The sequence below is a fragment of the Toxorhynchites rutilus genome, chromosome 2 (genome assembly GCF_029784135.1).
Source record: "Toxorhynchites rutilus septentrionalis strain SRP chromosome 2, ASM2978413v1, whole genome shotgun sequence".
Lineage (NCBI taxonomy): Eukaryota > Metazoa > Arthropoda > Insecta > Diptera > Culicidae > Toxorhynchites > Toxorhynchites rutilus.
In genome coordinates, this window is record NC_073745.1 from 109,825,358 (window position 1) to 109,850,802 (window position 25,445).

The following is a 25,445-nucleotide window of genomic DNA, read 5'->3' on the forward strand; positions in this document are numbered from 1 at the left end:
GCGCGTCGGAATTGTTGTGAGAGGGGCGTCTTTTTGTGTTTTTTTATTGGTAGGAAAATTCAATTCGATTTTTTTCCATGAAGTTTTAAAATAGTATAGTGAAAAAAAATTAAATAGCCAGCTGGGAGCACTGCGTTGCATGTTTCCATTTTGACAGCCAAGAGGTAAAGAAATGCGTAAATTATGACATGTTTGATGGTGTCGTATTTAGAATGGGCTATCATGGGTGATGCTGATCTAGAGTAGAAATATCATATTAAATGATGAAAATACGGTTAGAAGATAGAACCAACTATTTTTTAAGTGACATTTTACAGTTGTTTAAAACATTGAGAACAATAATAACATTTGAACATTATGGTACCATGTGCGACAATTCAATTCGGGCAATCGAATTCCATCTAGATGACTGGCAATGTGCTTGTTTCTAGGAAAGGAAAAGCTTTAGTTGAAATTTATTGGTACGTGTTTTACTAAAGTAGTCTCCAAAATGGGGGATTCGTTTTACAAGCCTTTTATCATGATCCAAATTTTGGATAAAGCTGTCGAGAAACCTTCAATATTAGGAAGGTTAGGAAGGAAGGGATGTGTACGGAGACGGGTGTATGTCACAAACACGAGTCTTTGACTGGGCAAAGCTGTACGGTACCGATTCCCATTTTATAAAAACGAGAGAATCTTATATCCATATTCTAACTTCATGTATTGCAAATTGAGTATTTTGAGACGTTTCTGAAATGTTTCCCAAAACAAAATATTAGGAATACATATCAAAGCTGGGATGCAAAAAGCAAACCAAACAGCTCGATAAATTATGACAGATGCACCAATAGCTTCCACTCGGTTTATTCAACCGACGTGCTCGGTATCTATGATAACAAAAAAGAGACAAAGAGCAAAGTCCTGTTCGATTCGAATTATAAGAACTGATTCTACTCAAAAATGGGTTTTTATTAAGTGTGCATGCAAGAAAAAGTTTGTTTACATGTTAAAAAAGATTGCGCAATCGATTCATTCCGTTTAAGTTGTTCGTTTTCGCTAAAATTGACTAAAATTGATGTTAAGACAAGAAAGAAAATTCTGCACACTTGGTATACTGAAAAGTGTGCAACCAAATCGAAAAACGGTTGAAAATGTACCACACAAGTATACAAAATATCATCCACAAGTGTGTCAACGAGTTCTCCTTGAATGATTTGAATAGATTCGGTAGAACACCTGGTTCCAGTCAGCCCATGTTGGATCGTACAGTAGTGACTTGCATCAAACGACACCGATCGGTATCAACGCGTGATTCGGCCACCTAAGAAAACCGCAGAACAACAATCTTGAGCCAAAACAAGGGCACGAAAACTGTATAATCGGCTGCTGGACAACATCAACCAGTGTATCCAGAAACACGACGAAACATACGACAAACAGGCTCTCAGACAATAACATCCAATTCGTCGAAAAAACATCAATACACCAGATTGTCCAGAGCACCGACCAATTGAACGTTACTGGGCGACTGTGAAAAGGGTCTTCAAGAAGGAGGGAAAAAGTCTGATTTTGTCTGTTGAGTCGTGTAATGCACGAAAAACAACCACATTGTGAATAGAGGGCAAGAAAAAAAAGTGATTCTACAGTATGCCAATGCTCGGCCTCATGTTTCCAAACCCACTGAAATCTTTTTTGAAAAAAATCAAATGGGAAGTCCTAACACAGCTGCCATATTTCATTGATATTACGTCATTTGCATCATTACTTGTTCCGTCGATACTTTATCAAATTTTGGCGAATTCTGATACAATCATTGGGATCGCTTTCTGACCAGTCAAACATGATTTGTTCCACCCTCTCTCTAACTCGTCGAACGCACAGCTTCCACACTTTGACTCGAAACTAAGCATCTCGAGATGATAAAAGAAGGTAGCAAACTGTGAACCAAGAACCCGCTAGCCGCTAGTCTAGTCAATCGAGGTAAAGAAGGGGAAGATAACATAGCACATAAACCAAACCAAAATCGAAATGCATTGAAGAAGATCGTCGCCCCTCGCAGAGATAACAAAACTTTAGTATTCATAGTTTGGATCGAAGAGCGAAATTAAATGAACGCGCTTGTCAAAATGTGTTTCTTTTTTTGTTTGTTTGTGTGTTTGAATGATGTATGTATGTATGTATCTCTCTTTCGTTCTACTTTTTTTTTCCTCTTTTCCCTATACCAACGAGTAAATTAATTCTAATTACGTATAAAAGTTTCATGAAATGCACCTTTGAGAGTGATATAATTACTTCTTATTCTTCGCGGCGGCGCGCTCCGCGTCTCGTTTAGCTTCCTCACACATTTTGCACATCTTGCGCGCGCTCTCTTTTTCTCTCTCGTATTTATGAAATATATTATCGTTCTTCTTGTGTACTCCGGTCCAACCTTAATGTAAATTTATGTGTGAGTCCGATCTGATTTATGCAATGAACGACTTAAAAATGCTTCCCCCCTCGAAGACCGGAGACTCCGCATCCTCTCTAATGGTGATTTAATGAATTGTGGCAGTGGCAGAGGATGTCAAATGGTTCATTCCACACTAAATTGATGAAATTTCGCGAATCAAGTTGTTTGTTTAAGTTGTATTGTCATTATTGGTTTGTTTTTCGGTGACTTTTCCCCATACTTACACACAGTGGCATTGTAGGATTGGAACACATACAGTTTTTCTTCTACGATTTCCATTGGCTTGTTCATTGGTACACCTAAACGATTTTGGTTCTAATTTGCTTGAGTCACACACACAAACACGCGGCCGGTTTGAGGCGGGTGTTGATATTCTTGCTCTTCTAAGACATATGGTTAATGTGTCACAGTTTACATACACTCTATCGCAATGGCTGTTTTGTGATGTTAAAAACTTTTTTTTTAGAAAATGCCATTTTCTTGGTTATATCTCAGTTTAAAAAATGTGTGCTGCCTGTCAATAAGTTTTATACAACAATACGCGTTTGTTTTTTTTTCGGACTAGAAAGAGAGCTGCCTCATCGTACCTCGGAAGAGGGGGCTTGGAGGTTTGCCACACGCATTGTAGGTTTAGAAAATATGATTGATAATGATTGAGTGTGGTGCGAGTGAATAGATGGTGGAGACAGGATGGCGACAGGGAGGGAGTTGTGTAGTGCACTTTCCGACCAACACGACTTCATTTTAACCTAACCTATTGTGTAGAAGTGTTTCTGTTTTACTTCCCGACGACGCACAGAGGAGCCGTTCTGAAAAGAAGGTGGTCAAAAATCTTTTCTTACCTTACATTTTAGAGGTTGAGTGTCTTCAGAAAAGTTGTTAAGAATATTGATCCGGATATTAGGTTACAATAAAAATTTGAAAAACAAATTTTTTTACTTGCGAGATAGTTGAGTTATGTCCTCAGGAAAATCGTAGAGCTATCAATTTTATGAAACTTTGCTGAAGATACATATATATCTATTAGTCCCTCAGACTTCCTTGTTTTTCTGAGTTAGGTTGGGCTTTGATCAAGGTTAGGTTCAGGTACGCACTAAAGCTTAAATTTGCTTTGTTGGGATTGAAACCAGAAACCGGAGACGAAAATGAATTCATTGTTAGTTAGAATGAACATTTCAGTGTTCATGCGCATGAGTACTTGGATGAACTATTTGTTGTGGATAGTATTGTTGGGATAAAAATAAGTTTGTATAAACCAATTCGTGCTGAATTGTTCGAAACATGGAAGGAGAAGGAAGGCCAATCACGCGACATGAAAAAGATTCATGTACTGGACCACGTGGTATCAAAATTGATTTGGATTTTGAAAAAAACAGTGAGAGCGTAAAAAAACCATTGCAAGATTCCGTTTTTTTTTTGCAAAACTGTGTGACGATTTTGGAAAAAATGTTAAACCTAGAGGAAGACCTCAAAAACCATTCACTGAGTTGAATAATCAAAACAAGAGAAGCAGAGTTAAAAACCTTATGAACTCGGAAACAAGCAATGAATTGGCTTTCGCGGTGGAAAAGAAAGCCCGCGCAGAGAACGGGTTTGAAGATGCATCGAAAATAGTGAATGCAGCATTGCAAACAACTCCTACGCGTGCAAGTAAAATTCGCCGAGCATGGAAATCACACAACGAATCGGAACGTAAACGTGAGCGATGAATGACTGAAGATGAAGCCCTGTCTTTATTCATTGACGGGGATTTTTCAAAGGATCAATGGACGCTTCTACGTAGAACGAATAAACCCTGCAATGTTCCGCAGATTTATCCCTTTTATAAAAGGTATATATTTAAGCATTTTACCAGTTTTACTGATTGACTTTATTATAACATATAGGTTGATCAAAGCTCGCGAGCGATGTTTTCAGGAGTGTATGAAGGTGTCTGAAATATCTGCGGAAACTCCACTGCAATCGTTGGTGGATCATACCGCTAAACGCATATTGTCGCTTGGCTGCTTGACGCAAGTATCTGTAGGCCTAGAGCTTCTGATCAAATGGGGATTCGACGGAGCTTCCGATCGATCGAGCTACAGACAAAAATTCGCGAATGAAGATCATGATGATATCGCAGTGTTCATCACATCTTCAGTTCCTCTGCAATTGAGAGTTCGCGATAATCCTAGGAATATTCGATGGATGAATCAAAGACCGTCTTCTACCATATTATGTAGACCCATACGGATGCAGTTTGTCAAGGAGTCAGCAGCATTGCCGTAAAAAGAGAAGGATCATATCGATGGGCAAGTAGAACGCTTGGTGCGCAGGGAGTGAAAATTCACCACACCTTGGTGTGTACCATGATAGATGGGAGATGTGCAGGGCTATTACCGGGAATTCAACACACAAATGCTTCGTGTGCCATACCTCACTGAAGCATTTCAACAATATTGATGCTATTCAGATCCATTGATAAATCTACTTTCCAATTTGAACATTCTCCGTTGTATGCTCGCATTAGGTTTGTAAATGTATAACTTATTGCATCCCCAGTTTAGAACAAAACACATTGACACAGGTTCATGGAATGTATCCTACATATTTCTTACCGAGTTGATAGTGTTGGTGAACGAGAACGTTTACACAGAAGGAGCAGTTGGCAGCTAGAAAGTAGGCTACACAGAAAGAATTCAAGTGTATAGTCTTGTTTATTGACATTCCAAAGCAAGGATCAGAAAGTAGTAACGACGGTAATACCCCCAGACGGTTTTTGAAACGACCCGCAATCAACAGCCAATATTAGTTTTCAGTAATCTTGAGTGATTCGGTATGTGGTCAACTCATGAACATACCTGCATTCAAAGAGTTCTGCTTTGATATTGCGAAATATTACGCGAGGCATTACTGTTGGTGTTATATGCCATCATCGGTGCAAATTCTGCCGATCGGATGTATGTCGGAGGAACTTCAAGGGGGCAGAAATATTTTTTTTAAAGATTTCTTGAAATTCGATCCAGGAAATGTTCAAGGTCTGTTATGCGTTATCTTATCTTTAGCGCCCTGAGTGAATCTGGTATGACCGATTCTAAGACGGATGAGAAGCCTGTTATTTCTGTCATGTCATGGAAGAGTGTTGTTTTCAATTCTATTAAAAAACTATGGATGGGTTATACCTATGATATAACCGCAAGGTTGACGTAGGACTGCCGTTGGCTTATTAATTATTAGTGATTTTTCAATTAGCAATAATCGCATTTCGAATGTTCCTCATTGGGTACGATATCGCCGCTGCGCAGAGCTATCGATTAAATTATTGATTAAACTAGTGCATGAATGAAACAATTTACGAATTCAATTGCAAACAAATCTCAATTTAGGTCAATTCACGCATTATGGTAGTGGTTATCGCTGCAAATAGTTATCAACATTTTGCCTAATCATCAAACGGTATCCGTAGAAGTTCAGTGAGCTGGCGACATTAAGGGGCATGCAGTCTAGAATAACCGAGCCAAAGCGTTGCATTTGTACCCGCTTTTATAGACCGTGTTAGCAAAACGCATTCCGGAGTGTAAAAATGCGTGGGGGTATATACGGGGTACTGCCGAGATCTGGAATGCCGTTTTTCCCAACTTATTGATTTCGGAATCTTTGTTGGGAAAACACATTCCGGTTTGGAATGTGTGGGAAAAACGCAAACGAGTACAAAAGTACCCGCTGCTTGCATCTATTTTGCCATGTCGATTTCCCCAGGCTCCATGGTTTAAAAGTCTGTGTTAGGGAAACATTCCGATTTGCAAAAACGCAAACGAGTACAAAAGTACCAGCAGCTTGCATCTATTTTCCAATGCCGATTTCCCCAGGCTCCACGGTTTTGAAGTCTGTGTTAGGGAAACATTCCGATTTGCAAATACGCAAACGAGTACGAAAGTATTCGCTGCTTGCATTGGCTCCATGGTTTTGAAGTCTGTGTTAGGGCAACATTCCGATTTGCAGAAACACAAAACACAAAGTACAAAAGTACCCGCTGCTTGCATCTATTTTGCCATGTCGTTTTCCCCAGCTACCACGGTTTGAAAGTCTGTGTTAGGGAAACATTCCGATTTGCAAAAACGCAAACGAGTACAAAAGTACCAGCTGCTTGCATCTATTTTCCAATGCTAGTTTCTCCTGGCTCCATGGTTTTGAAGTCTGTGTTAGGGAAACATTCCGATTTGCAGAAAAACAAACGAGTACAAAAGTATCCGCTGCTTGCATCTATTTTGCAATGCCAGTTTCCCCTGGCTCCATGGTTTTGAAGTCTGTGTTAGGAAAACATTCAAATTTGCAAAAGCGCAAACGAGTACAAAAGAACCAGCAGCTTGCATCTATTTTGCAATGCCAATTTTCCCTGGCTCCATGGTTCTGAAGTCTGTGTTAGGGAAACATCCATTCATTCCTGCGATGGTACCTCAATCGCTGTTCAATTATAACTGAGTGGATTTCCGAGCGGCGCTCGCTTATATACCGTTTGGTGATTTCAATAGCCTGTTTTGAAAGTAATTTTAAGGCTATTGAAACAAGTTTTTGGATAAAAAAGTAACAAGTATATAAGGCGTAGACATTTTATCTTTCGAATGAAGTGTTTATCATACCAATTCGTTCAGTTGTTTAGGAGCTATTAACGCTCAAAATCTCGGTCTCCGGCGTAACGCTTTCGTTTTCGAAATTTTGATTTTACACCCCGGTATAGAAATGAAAGACGTAGTCCTACGTCAAAAAGTTGATCTGCTGTTTCTCCAGGCTATGTCCCAACTTTGGTGGATCTGCTGTAGTACCCGTCGTTTCGCATCAGAGCGAGGAATGGGAATTTTAGGGGCTTCTTGGTAAAGGTAATATTTTTATTAGAAGCAGCCCCTGCTATTTGAATAATCCATTGATAAATGTTTTTACTTTTCTAAGCAAAGCATAAAAACAACAGTGCGTCTCCATAAGAACCATAAGAACGCTTGTGTGAAGAAAAATATCTCAACAGAGAGAGCAATCCAGATTCAAGCGCGCAGTATAGAAATACGGCGCAAAATTCAGTGTAACACTCAACGCAAAACTGGGCACAAGAACGGGACTGACAAGCAAACATTTCATCTGTGTTTCGGAGCGTGCTCATACGCCAGAGCGTAAGTGTACACAAGGAGTGGGAGCTCAACTGGGTACAAAAATCTTGTTGCGCATCATCACCGAGTTGCATTCTGAATACTGTTGTCCACTCTCTACCATAATAGCGAGTTTTTTTTTTATATTGCCTTGTTTTATACCGGCACCTCGACTCTTTAAAGTGTTTACTATCCCTAATAGAGACTTCCTATGTCCAGATTAATAAATTTAATCTATTTCGGGCATCTTTTTGACCGTCCGAGCATGTGGCGTGAAACTAAGTTTCTTGTTAAAGGTTACTTCAAGTATTCTAAGAGTGTTGACTGAGGGAATTTAGTTTTGGAAAATTTTTGGGTTGGAAATTTTGAAGTGAGCTTTAGGGCTACATATACGGAAAACTTTTGATTTTTCTGAAGATATTTCCAAACCATTTTGGACCCAATTTAGAACGGATTAATTGCTTTCTGAAGTCTTCCCTTGTTGATGATGCAGTGATTTATATTTCGAACAAAGTGGTTGTCGTATCATTTCGTTCAGTTGGTTAGGAGGTATTAACGGTCAAAATCTTGTTGTTCCGGCGTAACGCTCTCGTTTCCAAAATTTGAACTTACACCCCAGTATAGAAATGAAAACGAAGTCCTACGTCAGAAAAATAGAGTATTGATGCACATTTTTGAATAATATAGTAAGTAATAGTTTTGTAGCTATTCAACTTCGCAATGGTGTCATTAAAAATTAATACTCAGCCCTATTCTGTATTCCGACAGATTTATATATATATATATCTGTTTTATCTCTGCATGACTAATAGATCGTTATTTATATAATATATCTGTTTTATCTCTGCATGACTAATAGATCGTTATTATGTGTCTTCAGCAAAGTTTCGTGAAATTGATGGCTCCACAATTTTGCTGTAGACATAACTCAACCTTTTGGTAAGCATAAAAAGTTAGTTTTTTTATTTTTTTTTTATTTTAACTTAGTAAGAGTTTAAAAGAAAATGTTAAATTATCCGGATCAACATTCAGAACAACTTTTCCTAAGACACCCAACCTCTGAAATGCAAAGTAGGACGAGAGAAGATATTTGCCGGTTTTTTTCAGAACGGCCCCACTTTGAAACGGTTCTTGCTACTTGCCTACGACGATTAGAAACAACGACATCTACATCACACAGCTTGCACATTCTTCGCTATCTTCTTCCTCTTCTTCTTTACACTTGGTACAAATATTAAACACAGACCTATATAGCTCTACTCCTATGATGACTTTGTTCTACTGACATTTGCACGCGTCCGCTGGTACGCGCGATGCGTAGAGTCCCTCCCCGTTTGTGCGCTTCCGGGTCACAGCTGATCGCTCACGTTGCTCGGTATCCACCGGGCCGTATCTGGTCGCACTGTTAACTATATCGGACCGTAATCGCTGAGAGCTTGTCCCGGTTGGGGTCCTGGCAGCGTCACGACGACCGAGACGGCGCGTGGATCGACGACGGAGCCGGAGCCGGCGGTGAGGGTGGAAGCGCCGCCAATGTCTCCAGGTCATACGTGACTCAGCGGGGTTTGCTTGAGAACGTGATGGTGCAGATGGTGATGACTAGTGGACGCCACACTGCCGACGGTTTGGGTGTAGGGTGTGGCCAGAAGCGAAGCCGCCGCCGATCCCGGTACTCCGATGCCCGATGTTGCGTACGGCTGAGGCAGTGGTGGGCGAGGTTTTATCAGCACCTGGCCGGCACCGGTTAGGTCGGGCGAACCGAACAGCCGTCTCCACAGTCGTCGCCACGATTCGACCGTTTTGCCGGACCAAATCCACACCCCGGATGTGATACCCACCGCCAGGGCCATGAAGTACTTCAGCATCAGCACCGAGTACAGGGGCTTCTGCTTGATTCCGGTTGCCGCCTTGCACGGACACGTCAACCCGGTCATCCAATCCTCGAAGTAGTTCGCCTCGTACAGATGGCATCCGATCACTATGGTCGCCGGGACGGTGTACAACACGCTGAATATCCCTATCCGAATCATCAGCTTCTCCAGTTTGTCCGCCTTCGAGCCGGCTCCGATTCCACCCTGCTGTTTTATGACCGAACGGATTCGGAACAGTGATACGAACCCAGCCATCAGGAAAGTCGTTCCCACCACCAAGTATACGAATAGTGGTGCCAACACGAAGTTCTTCAGGTTCTCAACCGATGTGTTGCCAACGTAGCAAATACCCGCGATCGGATCCCCATCCACAGCCGGCCGGAGTAGAACCGACACGGTTTGCACCGTCGGAATCAACCACGCGGCCAGATGGAAGTACTGCGAGTGCTTCGAGATCGCTTCGTTGCCCCACTTGAGGCCGGCGGCGAGGAACCAGGTGAACGAAAGGATCACCCACCAGATCGAGGAAGCCATCCCGAAGAAGTAGATCATGATGAACACCATGGTGCACGAGCTCTGTCCCATCGACGGATACTTGATTCCCCTCCCGTCGCAGGCGATTTCCTCGTGGCCGAGGAAGAGTCGCGTCAGATAACCGCAGGAGACGATGAAGTAACACGCGGACAGGAACACGATCGGCCGCTCAGGATACTTGAATCTTTCGGTGTCGATGAGGAACGTGGTTAGTGTCATTAGTGTGCTTATGCCGCAGAGGCCGGACCAGAGCGCGATCCACACCCCGGCGAAGTCCTTTTCCTCCTGGCTGAAGAACGCCCCCCGACACGGGATCGCGCAGTTTATGACGTCGCCGACCCTTTCGACACTTTGGTTGTGCAGTAGTTTTTCCTTCCCCAGGGTCACCAGTGGCTCCCGACACCGGCACATGCACTCTTTTGTTCTTTCCCCTGGGGGATTTTGGCAGTTTTTTGAATTCTTGCCTTTGCATTTGTTGTTTTGGCCGGAGGCTGCTCCACCAGCTGTTGAGCTGTGGGATGATTTTCGGGTGGGTTTCGAATGGGAACCACCTCCGCCACTGCCACCTCCACCGCCCCCACCGGATGATGAATGACTGCCATCGTCTTCGCTGGGTTGTTCCATGCAAAGATTGTCGCTGTCACCAGAAACGGGCAAATTTTCACATGCCATCCGTTCGGGCCAGCTGAAGCTGTACTGCTGCATGATGGGCGCACATCCGGCCCGTGCCCGTTCGCACACCGATCGGCACACCGGCAGCGGCTTGTGGTAGTCTTCGATGCAGATCGGAGTGTACATCGAACAGAGGAAAAATTTGAGATCCGGCGAACATTTAATTTCCACCAGTGGCCAGAACTGATGCACCTCCAGGCCGGCTTCCTCCTGCGTCTCGTGGTTCATCTCGTTCGGGAACGAGGTCAGATTGTAGCCGATGCCGCGACACATCGGAATTGTGATTTCCTCGCATCGCGAGTGCGGATCTTTGGGTATCGCCGGCAGATGGGGCGCAGGGCTTACGCCGGCCCCCCCATAGTAGCTGGAATCGGCTCGGCTACTGCACAGCAGCAGCAGCAGTGGCCACACCGCCGTCACCGAGCTGATCGTTTTTCGTGTCATATTTTGTGACGTTTTGTTTTGTTTTTTTTTGCTGTTTCTTGTTCGCGTTGGAACACGAGATAATTTCGAATCTGATTTTCTGGTTCCGAAAATGAGGCGAAATGCTGCTTCCTCCTCCCAGGTTTGTGGGCTGGGCGCTGCGAAATCTCAATTAGATTATCTTCATCGTTGCTTCCCGTCTCTCTCCGGTCGGTTACCAACGCTGTGTTTCGGGGTGACAGCAGCACATGTGCTGCGACCGCGGTAAAGTGGATGTGTCCTTTAACGGCTGGACAGAGTGAGAGATAGATAGGTGCAGCAGCTCGGAAAATTTAATTCAGGAAACTTGTTCTCCAAATCCAGGTTCTCCTCCAGAGGCAGCTCCGGGTGTGGTTTGTGTGTGATGACTGACTGGCTCTTGACGCGCGAGAAAAGCAGCCAATGGGAAAAGTTGGGATCGTTTCGTTCTGCAAGAAGAAAAAAAGAAAGAGAAGGAAATGAATATAAATTAAATTATAATTAATATCATATGGGAAGAAGAATTTAAATTTAAACGAAATTATGTTAGACATAAACGAACGAAGTCAGGTTTAGAGTGCGAGCAGACGGCATCGGAGCAAGCAGCAGTTGGGCATTATGCAAAAAGTTGTCCTCCCGAACGGTACACGGTCCTGGGATGGAAGTGACGTTTTTTGTCCCCGTTATAAGAATGTGCCGTTGGGTGTTTGAGATTCACTCAGATGTATGTATTTGGACCGGAGCGGACGAGTGCATACATGAGCAAATTTTGGAGCTCAAGTGACGGGACAAGAGTAATTTAGTGAACAATTCTCATTCTTCCCATAAAACGAATGGATAGCGATGGGAGGCTATGGGAATGTGACGGGGACTGTAACATCTCTTTAGCAGAATTTGATGCATGCTTTCCAGTGTTGCATCAATGCAAGCATCCCTCAACAGATTCAAATAGCTACAATCACCACTTCGCAATAGATCAACCGACCACTCATACACATACGGTGGTGAATTTGAGTACCAATGAAAGTCCGCTTCAATAACTTGAGCAGCAGCAGCGGTGTTTCGTTCTGAATTAGAGATGGGCAAACCGTTCACGAACGGTACGAAAGATCTAGTTCGCCGAAAAGAGTGAACGAACGGTCGTTCTTTTTCAAAGAACGGTAGTTCTTCCCACGAACTGATTGCGAGTGAACGGTTCGTGAACAAACTGATTCCAAAAGAACGGTTTGCGAGTGAACTGTTTGAGAGTGAACTGTTTGCGAGTGAACTGTATGGGAAAGAACTGATTGAGAGTGAACTGTTTGGGAACGAACTGTTTGAGAACGAAGTGTTTGCAGGCGAACTGTTTGCGAACGAACTAGTGCAGCTGAACTGATTTGCGCTGGACGGAATGGATAAATATAACGAGAACGCTTGTAAGGAAAATTAAACGATATTGTCATTTATGAGCAAAATGCCTGTAACGCAGGGGTTATTTTGTTAGTGCATACCCAATTTTGGGTAAAAAATTAAATTAAATTTTCGTAGTTTTAAAAGCAAAACTATATAATTTCAATTTCACGTATTCTTTCAATTCCGCGTAAAATTCGGATATTTCCTGATTATCAGAAAAAAATCTGGGGGAAGCTGGGGCGATTCATGGATTAGGTAATCATAAAATCTTATAGTGTTGTCGTATATATGTTGAGAAAAAAGTGTTTTTTGTTGCTTTCAATTCATTGTTTGGCCAATTGCGTGTACGTGTTATCGTGATTGTTTGTGTGATTGATTGTTCGCTGCTGATTTTTTCCCCTGAATGAACATTATGAAATATGATCTCACATGAAATCTGTGTGTTGTCCAAAAACAGAATATGAAAAATTGCACATATTTTGTGCGCATCAAATTATTACATAAACTTTTGTCGACCGATAAACATATTTTCACATACAGTTTGCGACTTTCAAAGAAGAAGCAGCTTATCTTTCCCCACTAAATTTCAAAAATATAAATCCCATACGTACACTATCCAATTCAACGATATCAATTAATAGCTGTCTATTGATGTTGGGTTCCAGCTAACATTTTATGTTGTTCCTAATAACGCTGAACGAAAGAGCGAAAGAACGGTTCAAAAGAACTGATTCACTTAGATGAACGGTTAGTGAGTGAACCGTTCATCAAAGTGAACTGTTTTGCCCATCTCTATTCTGAATCCGTTCCAAAACAGGACAGCTTGTCCGGCTTACTTAGCTGCCAAATAAACAACAATCGACAGCCAACTGATGAACCACAGACAATACGTCTGTCCTGAAGACAGACAGACCAGAGCGTGTCCCGCTCCCCGGATTAATGATCCACAACAGTCCGAAGCTATGTGCATTTATCGGATCATCCAGCTTCATTTCTCTTGGGTCGCAGTATGCAGACAGACCACTGGATGCAGAGTAAATGTGTTGTGTAAATTTAAGGTTACGAAATCGTAACCCAACTTCTTGCCTGCCTGCCTACCTGAGCCTTCTGCTCCCCGCCGCCGTTGGACAACGGAACAGATGCTAGCGCTTTGGGGAAATGTTAAATTCATGGATTCTCATTAGGGACGCCGCTTCAGCTTGATTTTCAGCAGCACAGGACAACGCAAACAAACGGACAGCACCACTAGACACAGAGATGATGAAGAATGGACTGTTTGTTCATGGAAGGGTATCCCCCCAACTGTCGCATTGTGTTACAAAGAGATAGGTCAAGCCGGTTTGAGAGAGCACCCGAAGAGAAAATCATTTTGGTACCCGGTGTTGTGGCATTTCAGTTTTTAAATAGCAAATCTTTCATACTAAATTGTAAATATTCTGAAAATCGATCGAAGATCCCGCCGTTTTATCCGTTCAAATGTAATAAGTACCCAAAACTGTTTACTAAAATAATAATACTTTCAGCCGCTAATTTCAGTTATCATTATTATTTTTTTAGATTGAGAGTCAAAATCAGTGTTTAGGACTAAATATCCTACGAAAAACACTTTGAAAACTATCAAATTTCACATCTTATCGTATTTTTATACGAAAGTGGTCAACGAAATGTGATTTATTTTTAACTTGATTATTACGTAGATAAATATGAACGATTCCTGATTTAGAGTCGATGTTTAAAACATTCAGTTGACTACTTTGTGTTCACTACTTTGTGCAATATGATACTCCAAGTGACACAGCATTTCGAAATAATTGTTTCGTGTATTGTATCTGCCCTAAATCGACACTCCGTCAATTTGTTTTCATCTAGTAATGCGACATCTCTCAAAATTAAAAAAAACTTCAGGACACGAAATTTGAGTCGATTGAAATGTTCATGTGCGACTGGAGTCTAATTCGGAGTGTCTAGCATATCGTAACAAAAATGAGCATATAACATGCGAGAAGATAGTCGAAACAGGAACAACGAGCTAACAAGGCAATTTGTTTTTTTTTTAAATTTCAATTTTTTTCGGGTTCATTTTAGAAGCTTTTCATACGTTTAATTTGAGTTTATTATAAGATGAATTGAGTATTGGCAGCCCCATATCAGATTGCAGTGAAACGTTGTGGATGTAAAGCAGTGGTGTTCAACCTTTTTTTCAGAGGGGCCACAAACACATGTTAGGCATTGTGACGCGGGCCGCAAAACAAAAATAAATGTACTACGAAGTTATAACCGGCGAGATACAAACATTATAAAAATTCGAGAATAAAAATCTTTAGTACAAACATTTGGTAGCACTGACAAGGGTCAATGAATGAATGCTTTAACTGAGTGGGGAACGCGGATTTTCACCAATATTCATAGATTTTTGTGTATGAGTTCCTATACACCAGATGGACCAACCAGGGTCGCAGATTGAGTATCGCTGATGTAAATACATTGTTAATTTAAGCCGCTTTGCATACAGTAAAACCTGTTTTTGCGCGGTTTTTTTTGTGCGAATTTTATTTGTGCGGAGTATGAAAATAAGCATATTTGACGAAGTTATCGCCCATTTAGTTTTTTTCGATGGTTTATATGCATTTCAGTGCGAAAAAAGCATATTTGCGTCTAAATTATCCACTTCTGAAATCATTCCCTTCTCTCATCAAATGCTCTAAGTTTTTCTAAGTTTTTGCATGACATGTTTTCTAAAGCAACACGTAAAGTGTCCCATCGCAAATCAGAGAAACAAAAGGAAATTGAACAGTGAATGGGGTGGATTTGAGTTATTTTCTTGGGGGAAACTTTTTTTATGCGGTCCCTATCTACCGCACAATAAAAGTTTTTTTCAAAATGTGTACCGAACACGATTTTTTAAAGCTGCTGGTGAAGTTTTGCACGATTTTTTTATGCGACTTTTTTGTGCGGTCCCTATCCTCCGCACAAAAAAAGGTTTGCTTGTACTTGAAATCTCGAAAAAAATAATCAGATTACTTTTGGAGAAGGCTAAAAATTTTTTTATTCTTTAAAAACAATAAAACTCAAAAATTGAACATTTTGGCCAAAGAAGGAAATATGAAAAATTATTTGAATTTCCATTGAGGGATATTAAAAACAAAATTAAAAAAATTACACTGGAAAAATATATTTAAATTTTTTTTTTAATTTACACTAAAAAATATTTTTAAAGTTCTAATTAATTTTTCTCAAATATTTTTTTTTAATTCTCACAAATATATATTAATATATACCAATAGCCCATACAACAAACAAAAGGTCATCCATATATCAGAAGATGGGCATTTCTACAGGAAATATTTTTTTTCCAAAGACAACTTTTTCATGTTTTCTTTGAAAAAATATAACTAATCCTAAATTGGTTTGAAGCTATGTGTATTTTTTTGATATTTTCTAATGAAAATTTAAACAGTTTCCTGCATTTCCGTGTTTGTTCACAATTTTGTAGGTCTTATTGTTTTTGAGTTAAAAATTTTCGTGGAAATTTAGAAAAAAAACTATGGCCCTTTTAAAAAAGTAGTGCTTTCATGGAGATTTTAAGTATGAAAAATTGGTAAAATGATTAATGTCTTTACAACCCCGATGTTTCGCTGCAATCTGATGCTGCAAACTCCTTAGATTAGACAATAGTCAGGAATCGTTCATTTCAAGAGTATGCATAGCATTTAGAAATAAGAAACTTATTTTTGGTACTTTTCTGAAATCGATGCAAAAAAATATAAATTCATTTATCGTTAAAATAACACATTGATCTTGAACCTTTTTGTGCCGTGAAATACCATACGTGTTATTTGGCATGGAAACCTAAAATCAAAGTTCTTATAAGAATGACGCAAGTAATACTATGTCAAGACGGCGAAGTTCCTCAAGGAACATTAGTGCCATTGAAGAAGAAGAAGATGAGATTAAGAAGAATAATTGAAAAAAATTAAGGTAGGAATAAAGAATATGAAAAAAGGGCTAAAGAAAAGCATAAGGATAGATATGAGGATGTAATAATGAAGCATATGTGGAATTTACCAGAAAAACATGAATCTTGCACGCCTTCTTCAATTTGAGTGAAATGAAATTAATTTTTTTAATAGATATATGCAGAGATGCCAACCTTACTGATTTTTCAGGATTTCCCAGACTTTTGGGCACGTTCCCTGATATCCTGATAAACACTTAATTTTGCCTGATTTTACTGAAATAAATCAGATTTTTCCTGATTTTTGTACTTTTACTTCTTCAAAATAAAAATCATCATACTGAGATCCCTATCAAAGTTTTCATCCATGTCAGAAATGAGAACTGTCATAACAGACTACATAAAAAAAGATCTCTGGTCCGCACTTGTTTAATACTTACTCCTTCTTCGTTTATCATCTATCATCTTCACAACTCCGAAACATTCATAAAACCTTGAAGTTGGCGTGAAATAAAGATACTCTATCAAATCGTTATATTTTGAAAATAATAGCTTGATGCTTTATGGATATTCAAAATACGCAGTTCTAACTCTTATTTAACCATTTGTCTATACATTTCCAGATATTTCAACAAAAACTAATCATAGTATAAAATAATTATCACATACAGTTTTTTTTGTTAAATATTTGACGTAATTAAAAAAAAACATGTTCCACTGTTAAGCAGAATGAATTTTCAACACAGAAAGGTAAAATTAGTTATATAGTTATATTTTCCAAGGAAATTACCTCTTCTTCACTATGTTGGAGAAAAAAAAACGCTTTGAAATGAATCTAATCTAAATGGTCTAGTAATGTGAAAACTCTTTGAAAATGTCAATTAATATTTGATTCTAAAATTTAAACACCCGTAGCATGCTTTTCATTGAATCTCATTGTGGACTTGTCTTCTGCACGAATCAGAGATATATAGAGAATAAACAAACGATTGTTGTCGCTCCAAGTAAACTTCTAACTTTCCGTTAAAAACAACCAATAAAAGTCATTGATATTTTTCCAAGTTTTCACCAGCATATTTTGATTTCTAGTATTTCTAGTTAGAAAACTCACTTTCTATTCAATTCGGAATATTTTGGAATAGGGACATTAAAAACAAACAATTGCTTTATGCAACTAGAATCTTCAAAGAATAAATATAGAACATTCGCTAAAAGTTTCAGAATACCAGTGAAGTATTTTTATTTAGAGGTAACCCAGAAGCTGTCGCAAAGGAAGATTTGTTGTGTTTATGATGCTGTTATATTTTATAGATTTTCTTTTATACTTGAGAGCCTTCCGTTTTTGTTCCGAAGTTTCAAGCTACTGTTCTAGATTGCGTGTCTATTTTCATTGTGATGCATTATACGTACTGCATTAACACGTTGAGTCCCGTATCGGTCCATAGGGGCTGACGTTGAGCTTCTCGTCAGACTATCAGATCAGATTATAAAAAAATGGGTTGTTTTCGGATGTTTTACAACATGTGGCTACTTTCTAGTAGAATATGTCTTTTTTCTTTTTATTTATTGTAGAATTGTATCTTTGGAGGCGTAGACCGACATTGATAATGTGCAAATGCTTTTGATGCGCGTTGAATGGAAAGCGTAGCAAGAAAAAGTTGGGGCTCAATGTGTTAATAAGCCAAATCACTTCATCGACCCTTTCAAATAGCCATTCCTGTAGATATTACGTAAACGGGGAATGTGAATAAAGCTCTCGCACAATGAAACACTCAATCATTTCATTCGAACGAACGCAACCCATCCAATTAAGTTTACTTATCGTTGCGCGGCAGTCTGAAATATTAATACGCGTCTATTTGAACAAAAATTAAGACCTGCTACTTTATCGCATTAACGATCTGCTTCTACTCCGCCCTTCATTATTCATAAAGTATTAGTTCCCGCAGAATTCCATTAGAATCGTCTCCCATCAGGGACTATGCATGCATGTGCACCCGAGTAACGAAGCAAATGTTTACCATCCAATAAATTGATATTTACTAACTACAGTAAACAGAATCGATCCAAGCGGACGGACGACTCTGCTGGCTGCCACCACGATAGTATAGGCAAGAATCATCGGGGCGGGTTGTCCTCCGTCGCGATTGGTTCGATCGCCATCTCGCCGCCGCCACCGCCGTCGCTTATCATCGCCACCAGGCAGCAGCACATGCCGAGACTTATGGATTTCGTACGCGAGTATCGAGCGGAAATCTTAAGACCCACTATACGGGGGGAACCGTTCACACTCTGGTCGATGTCTTCTGGTTGGCTGGCTGGCTAACAGCGTGACGCCTCCCGAAGTATATCCCCCCATCACTGCCACCCACCCCCCGATTGACTGCATCAGCGTTTCAGAAGATAAATAAAAGTGAAACTGTTTGTGGAACTGCTGGATAAACACTATTAAAATCTTAATTTCGAGGAACTTTTATAAGAACACACCAACGTGTCAGCATCAGGCCAGCAGCAGCAGCAGCAGCCCTGTCAGTCAAGTAAACGCCGGAAATAGGGAAAATTTAATCCATTTCCGAAACACAATCTCATTCGCTCCGCCGCAGCATGGCGCATCTCCAGCAGGCCAGGCAGGTCTCTGGAAAGTGTCTTGCCTCGCTCGGGTGGCGGCACAAACGCACATTACAATATCGATTCCCGTAGCCGCCGCCACCACCGGAGAAAATTGATTGACTTTTCGGATTGAATTACCACAAGAGTGTGGAAGCATGCTTCAATTTGGCACTATCTCCTCGCCGAAAAGGCAAAGAGCAGTCGTCCATATTTGTCACAGTTTTTAACCTTCATCATGCTGACGCCTCGCGTCACTTGATCTTCACCGAGGGGAAGTTTAGTGTGCGAACGCGAAGAGGAGGGCAAGAAGACGCGGCAAATTAATTGAAAATGCACTTTAGATGCTTGATGATGATGGTGGTGGGGGGAGAGAGTGGGATACAGCGCAGCCGGCGCTTCACAAAACGCCCATATTTCGGTGTCAAATATCGTCGCACAAATCACAATGACTCGGTGGCGGCCACCCTCGTAATTTTGTAGGTTAGCACGCGTGATTCCAGCTCGACGCAGCCCTCGAACTAGGTGGATATAAATCTTTATGACAGTCTCTCTCTCTCGCTCCTCCAGTGAAGACTTTCCTTACCTTGTCATTGGCAGTGGTGCCAAATTTACGCATTTTGAAGGAACTTGTGATACAACTTCACCATTTTATTTGTTTCAATGTAACATTCCGCCACATTTTAGTCACATTGTAAACACATGGATTTTTTAAGCAAGCAGTATGCAATACGGTTTCCATAAATATTCAAAATAGAATTAAACAACTTTTCGAAAAGGGCGAATTTTTTTTTCATTTTTTACAAAAAATTATAACTCAAAAACTATAATACATGTCAGGCTCGATTATAAGCTGTCTCGATTATATATGACTCGATTATGTACAACTTTGAACTCGATTATATACAGTTAAAACATTGTTTTTATAGTTCAAATATGACTTATTTCAAGCGAAAATGAAATATTTGAACATGGAGTAAAAATCATGATTTTAGTAGATTCTAGTTGAAAATCCGCACTGGCGGTGCTGAAAATGGTATTGCAACGAAACTAAAAAAGATAGGAGTTGGGTGTCAAAGAGACGAATTGAAGAGCGTTTAGGGAGCTTAATTTGGTTTATAGAAACAATCAAGTATATAATTAATTTTCTGGGTAACATTAAAAGGAATTACACCTCAAAAACCACTAACTTTTAAGTTTTCACTTCTAAAATGTTATTTAAAATCTCTAAATTGGAAGTTTTTACAACAGTATCCTGTATCAAATTTTCTCATCCTTCAAATAGAATCAACATTTGAAGGATGAAGGATGAAGGATCTTGTCTTACGTAACGTAATTTTTGAATCAGGGCCAGTTTAAGGCAAACAGAGCAAGGAACAGAGAAAAAGTTGAATAACACTGATAACCACTTCATTCGAAAGATAAAATGTCCGTTTTATATGCTTGTTGATTATTGATCCAAAAACTGGTTTCAATAGTTTTAAAGTTGCTTTAAAAATGCTATTTAAATCACACAAATCTGTATATAAGCTGGCATCTGCTCGACAATGGATAATTGTAATCGCGATGTGACAAGAGGGTGGTCTCGTTCAAACTCGTTCTTATGCTCTTCTCTCTCAATCACATTTCTTTTCTACCGCCGAACTGAACTGGAATCAAAGGGCTTAGGGAAGTCATCTTAGCAGATACATGCAAGCAGTGACTACTTTTTTACTCTCTAGCACGAACGCATAATCAAGGCGCCTCGGTTCTATTCAGGATCACCAACAAGTACGAAAAAGTTGAATTTTATGTGTAAATATAAAAAAAATCCTTATTTATAGTCATCACTTCACACACTAACAAGAAAAACTTTAAGTGATCTTTCAAAATATTTTATGACTTTAAAGGGATGTATCAAAAATGAAATTCTTCTGTTCTGTTAAAAAAAAAAACAAAAAAATTTATGTTTTGGAAAGTAATAAAAATTTTTTTTGACTCGATTATTAACTGTTATATACTGTTAAAAGAAATCGGAATCAGTATATAATCGAGTTCGCCCTGTACCCAGAGATGCCAGCCTTCCTGATTTTTCAGGATTTCCCAGCCTTTTCAGCACACTCCCTGATTGCTCCTGACGCTCCTGACGAACACTCAATCTTTCCTGATTTTTATGAAATGAACCTGATTTTTCCTGACTTTGTACTCTCTACATTATTCGTAATCAATATACTGGTTTCCATGCCAAAGTTTTGTGTCATGATAGTTCTCCGGTTCGCATTTGTATATATCTTACATTAAGTTAAATTCTCTAGACGCAAAGCTGCACTTAACTTTTTTTTTATCTCTACCCCCAATTGTTTTTGTGGCTTTTCAAAACAGTGCTAGAAAATTTCATGAAACCAGATTGTCTGACGAATTTATGAAATTACAACGAGATTAAGTTTGAGGAACAACATTGCTTTATTGAGGATAATGTGTATGTAGATGTATCCCCAGAGTTATTAATGTAGGAATACATTTCAGAGTGTAAAATTACTCAAGAGAAAATTTTTGAATCTACAGTTAATATAAAAAAATTTTATATGTAATTTTTTCGTCTGATTCAAAGTAGAATCAACTGTAAAGATGGGACTATGATAAATATATCTATAACTGTACTAAATATCATAAACATTAGGAAAAATTCAACAAGTCTTCCACTGTTGGTATGCTTTCCAAATTTGTCGAGTAAAGATTCATTCCAAAGCATGAACGATGACGGCGCCAGTGGTTGTATGGTTAGCGTAACAGCCTCACAATCCGATCGGCCTGGGTTCAATCCCAGCTGGCGTCGTTGGGATTTTCTGAGGCGAAAAATCTCTGGTTACGTCTTCCTTCGGAGCGGAAGTAAAAGAAGTTGGCCCGGCTCATGAGTTGTTGAGTCTGATAGGTAGGAACAGGTGGAGTCGCCTCCCTGATGTCGGTGATTGGCACTAAAGTGGCGGAAATAGGCCGACGAAAAATAAGCGAAGATAAAAAAAAAAAAAAAAAAGCATGAACGATGGATTCAGTGAAAAGTTGAATATTAATATCTCTGCAATTGACTGCAGTGATGTTGTAGGTTTTTTGGAAAAAAAATAAACGATCAATAGGTCAGGCGAAACACCTGCATTTCCGTTTATGCGAAGATTTATATCTCATTAATACTTTTACATATCCGGTTTTCGCCCGAAGCAAGATATACTCTGTTTCTGGTAGGATTTGCAATAGATTCTGCATTATGAGCTACTACCAAGCAACTTGTTTTTCACATGTATGGCTCGCAGCAGTTTTCGACGAGGAAGCAAAAATGTGCTGGGACGATAGAATATTTATGCTGTGTGAAAGATGGCGAAAGATTGTGAAACAGAACTAGGGATATAAAATTAAATTGAGGGGCTTAGAATGCAAGGGGTGTAAGTGACTCGATCGATTTCTCTTCATCAACTTTTTCTTCAGTTAATAACTCAACTGCAAAAACGTTCCAATTTGAGTTTGCTATAGAATCTGATAGATGAGGCTCTGACCTGTCTTCCGCATTGTGAAATACAGCTGGGAATATATCTGCAGCTAAGTTATGATCAAAAGAGAGAGTCGATGTAGAGAAATCGATGAAATCACTTACACCCTTTTCATTCTAAGCCCCTCAATTATATTGCTTTGATTGAAAATGATGTTTTTGTTTTCCCAAAATTCGACATTAACTCTTCGTACAACCCAATATGAGGTATCCTGATTTATCCTGATTTTTATTTTCATTCTTCCTGATTTTTCAAAATTATAGTTGGCAACCCTGCCTGTACCTACAAAATTCTTACTGCAAGTATAAAAATTCATTTTTCTCAGAAACGTATATTTTAAAAATGCTCAAAAAACTAAATGAATAGCTCTTACAGTTTCCAACAAGTCGTTCACACGTCGGAAGATGGGCACTTTCACAGGGAAAAAGTTTTGTTGACACCAACCCCCTAAAAACTCCACATGCCAAATTTGATTTAATTTGTTTGTTTAGTTCTCGAGTTATGCAGAAATTGGGGTTCCATTTGTATGGCAGCCCCCCTATGAGATGGGAGAGGGGTCGTAAACCACCATAAAAACATTTCTGGCCCCCTGAAACCTCGACATGCCAAATTTGGTTCCATTTGCCTGATTAGTTTTCGAGTTATGCAGAAATTTGTGTTTCATTTGTATGGCAACCCTCCTCAGAGAGGGGGAAGGAGTGTCGAACCATCATAGAAACATTTCTGGCCCCCTGAAACCTCCACATGCCAAAATTGGTTCAATTCGGTTGACTAGTTCTCGAGTTATGTAGAAATTTGTGTTTTATGGACGACTTTTTGGAAATTGTAAGTGCTATTCGTATATTTTTTTGAGAATTTTTAAAAAATACGTTTTTGAGAAAAAATTATTTTAATTTTTAAAATATTTTTTTTGCAAAGAAATTAAAAAAAGAAATTTTGTGAAAATATAAACAATTTCTTGCATTTCATTCTTTGACCAGAACTTTGTAGGTATTATAGATTTTGATACATATTTTTTTGTAAAAAATAAAAAAAAAAGTTGGCTCCTTTTCAAGAAGTAATATAATTCTTTTTTAAATATTTCAAGTATTCAAAGTTGCTTAAATGATCCATGTCATTACATCCACAACGTTTCACTGCTATCTGAGATGGTTCTGCAAACTCCTAAGCCGAGTTGGCTTGAAATTAGTCAAAAAACTTCATTATTTCAACTATCCTTTGACAACAAAATTAAACAGCAAAAAAATACGCGTAATATTACAAAGCAACATGAAAAATCCGCAGAAATCCTTTGAATCGAAAAACTCTACGAATTCACACTAGAAAAAAAGCAGTCTGACATCACTGCCGCAAAGGTTCACTTGACAGTACCATTACTGTTTTCTCGGTTTAAATGTTCCATTCAGCATCCTCTCTAACGCCTCCGACAAACGCAACGCAAGCAAAAGCGCGGGCCGCCGATCTGTGCGAGAGAGAGATGCGTCTTTTTTTCGAGGTGTGACTTGTCGGCAATAATAACGCCATTAATATTTCGGAGGGGGACATAAAAATTACGCACTCCATGGAGGAGAAAATATCCCTGTCGTGGACGACGAATCATTAATGTCAGTCGGTACTTATTGGAGTCGTAAATAATCCAACCGTACGCCACCACCGAGGTGAGGGAGGCTTCGTTGGTGCGAATGTTTGTTTCGTTGAACACGTCCGGTATGGAATAGATGGGTGGGTACTTCAGGGGGCGATAGTTCTTGACAGATTTTATGGCACAGAACAGCTACTCTTCTACCGGTTTTCCTAAGACGAAGTGACATTTTTGGCAGAGTAATTGCGTTGAATGCGATAATGATGACGTGTCCCTTGAAATACATCCGACAACCAACACTGTTTATGAGGCTGTTGAGCAGATTTTATTTCACGAGCATGGTACACTTACTTACTCTGTAAGGATTATTAAAATATTTACAGAAGATGTTCACATAATGGTGCTCATTATCCTTTCAAAGGCAAAATTCAAGAGTGCAATTGACCCAGTTTCAAAAAAACGACAACCAACCCCACAGGGAACAGAGGACGAGGAGGAGGAGGAGGAGGAGCAATATACAAAGGATCCCACCATATGCTGCGCTCGCCTCGAGAATACCGAGCGGAACGTAATTACCATCATAACTGTGTGTAATATTGAAACTCTCACTTTCACGTGCGCTGCTCAGTCAAGATCTTTTTTTATTGCTTCCCGCAGCTTCCAGATGATGTACAAATATAATACTTGGGCAGCCATTACACCTTCCGCATACCGTCGCGTACTTTCCGGCGAAGGATCCAACAAGCGCGGCGCAAGCAAAGTCAGTCAGTCCGGGGCATTATACGATCTATATTTACCACACACACCTCGATAGGTCATAAATGTACCGAGCTGCTTGGTAATACACACTCGCAACGGATATCTCTCCAAATCATCATCATCATATTTCACCAGGGTGCTGCTACCGCGTACCGTGTGGTATGGTGGATGGGGAGATGGTACACACGTGTGTTGTTAGGTGGATATTAGTTACCCATAAAGTATATACACACATGTACGGGCACCGCGAGGGGGTGAAAACAAAAATTGTTTTATTTGGCAATTAAAATACAATTAACCGATTTCGATCCCTGTGAAGCGCTCGACACGAAAGCTGGGGGGAGGGAGTGGTAGGAACGCGTTGTTTTCGTGATTACTGAAATATATGGTTCTGCTGGTTTTACAACGGCAATTTGAACCTGAGCTCAGTAGTCGGAGAAAAAGAAACAAGGCGTGAAGCGGGAACCGGAAGGAAGTCCAGGTCGCGAATTATAGTGGTGACCCGAATCAGTACAGTTTCAATACTTTATTGCGGTTATCAAACGATTAATTTGATGTACCTA

General features: G+C 39.8%; 1 protein-coding gene across 1 annotated transcript in view; it reads right to left on the bottom strand.

Moving 5' to 3' along the window:
• Positions 1 to 7,307: 7,307 nt before the first annotated feature.
• The window catches only part of LOC129771602 (frizzled-2), a 95,086-nt gene continuing 76,948 nt past the window's right edge, over positions 7,308 to 25,445 (bottom strand). Inside the window, exon 3 of the mRNA XM_055775400.1 lies at positions 7,308 to 11,515. Coding sequence (XP_055631375.1) covers positions 9,093 to 11,069 — 1,977 coding nt within the window. The 5' untranslated portion in view covers positions 11,070 to 11,515 and the 3' untranslated portion in view covers positions 7,308 to 9,092. The remainder of the gene's footprint in view (positions 11,516 to 25,445) is intronic.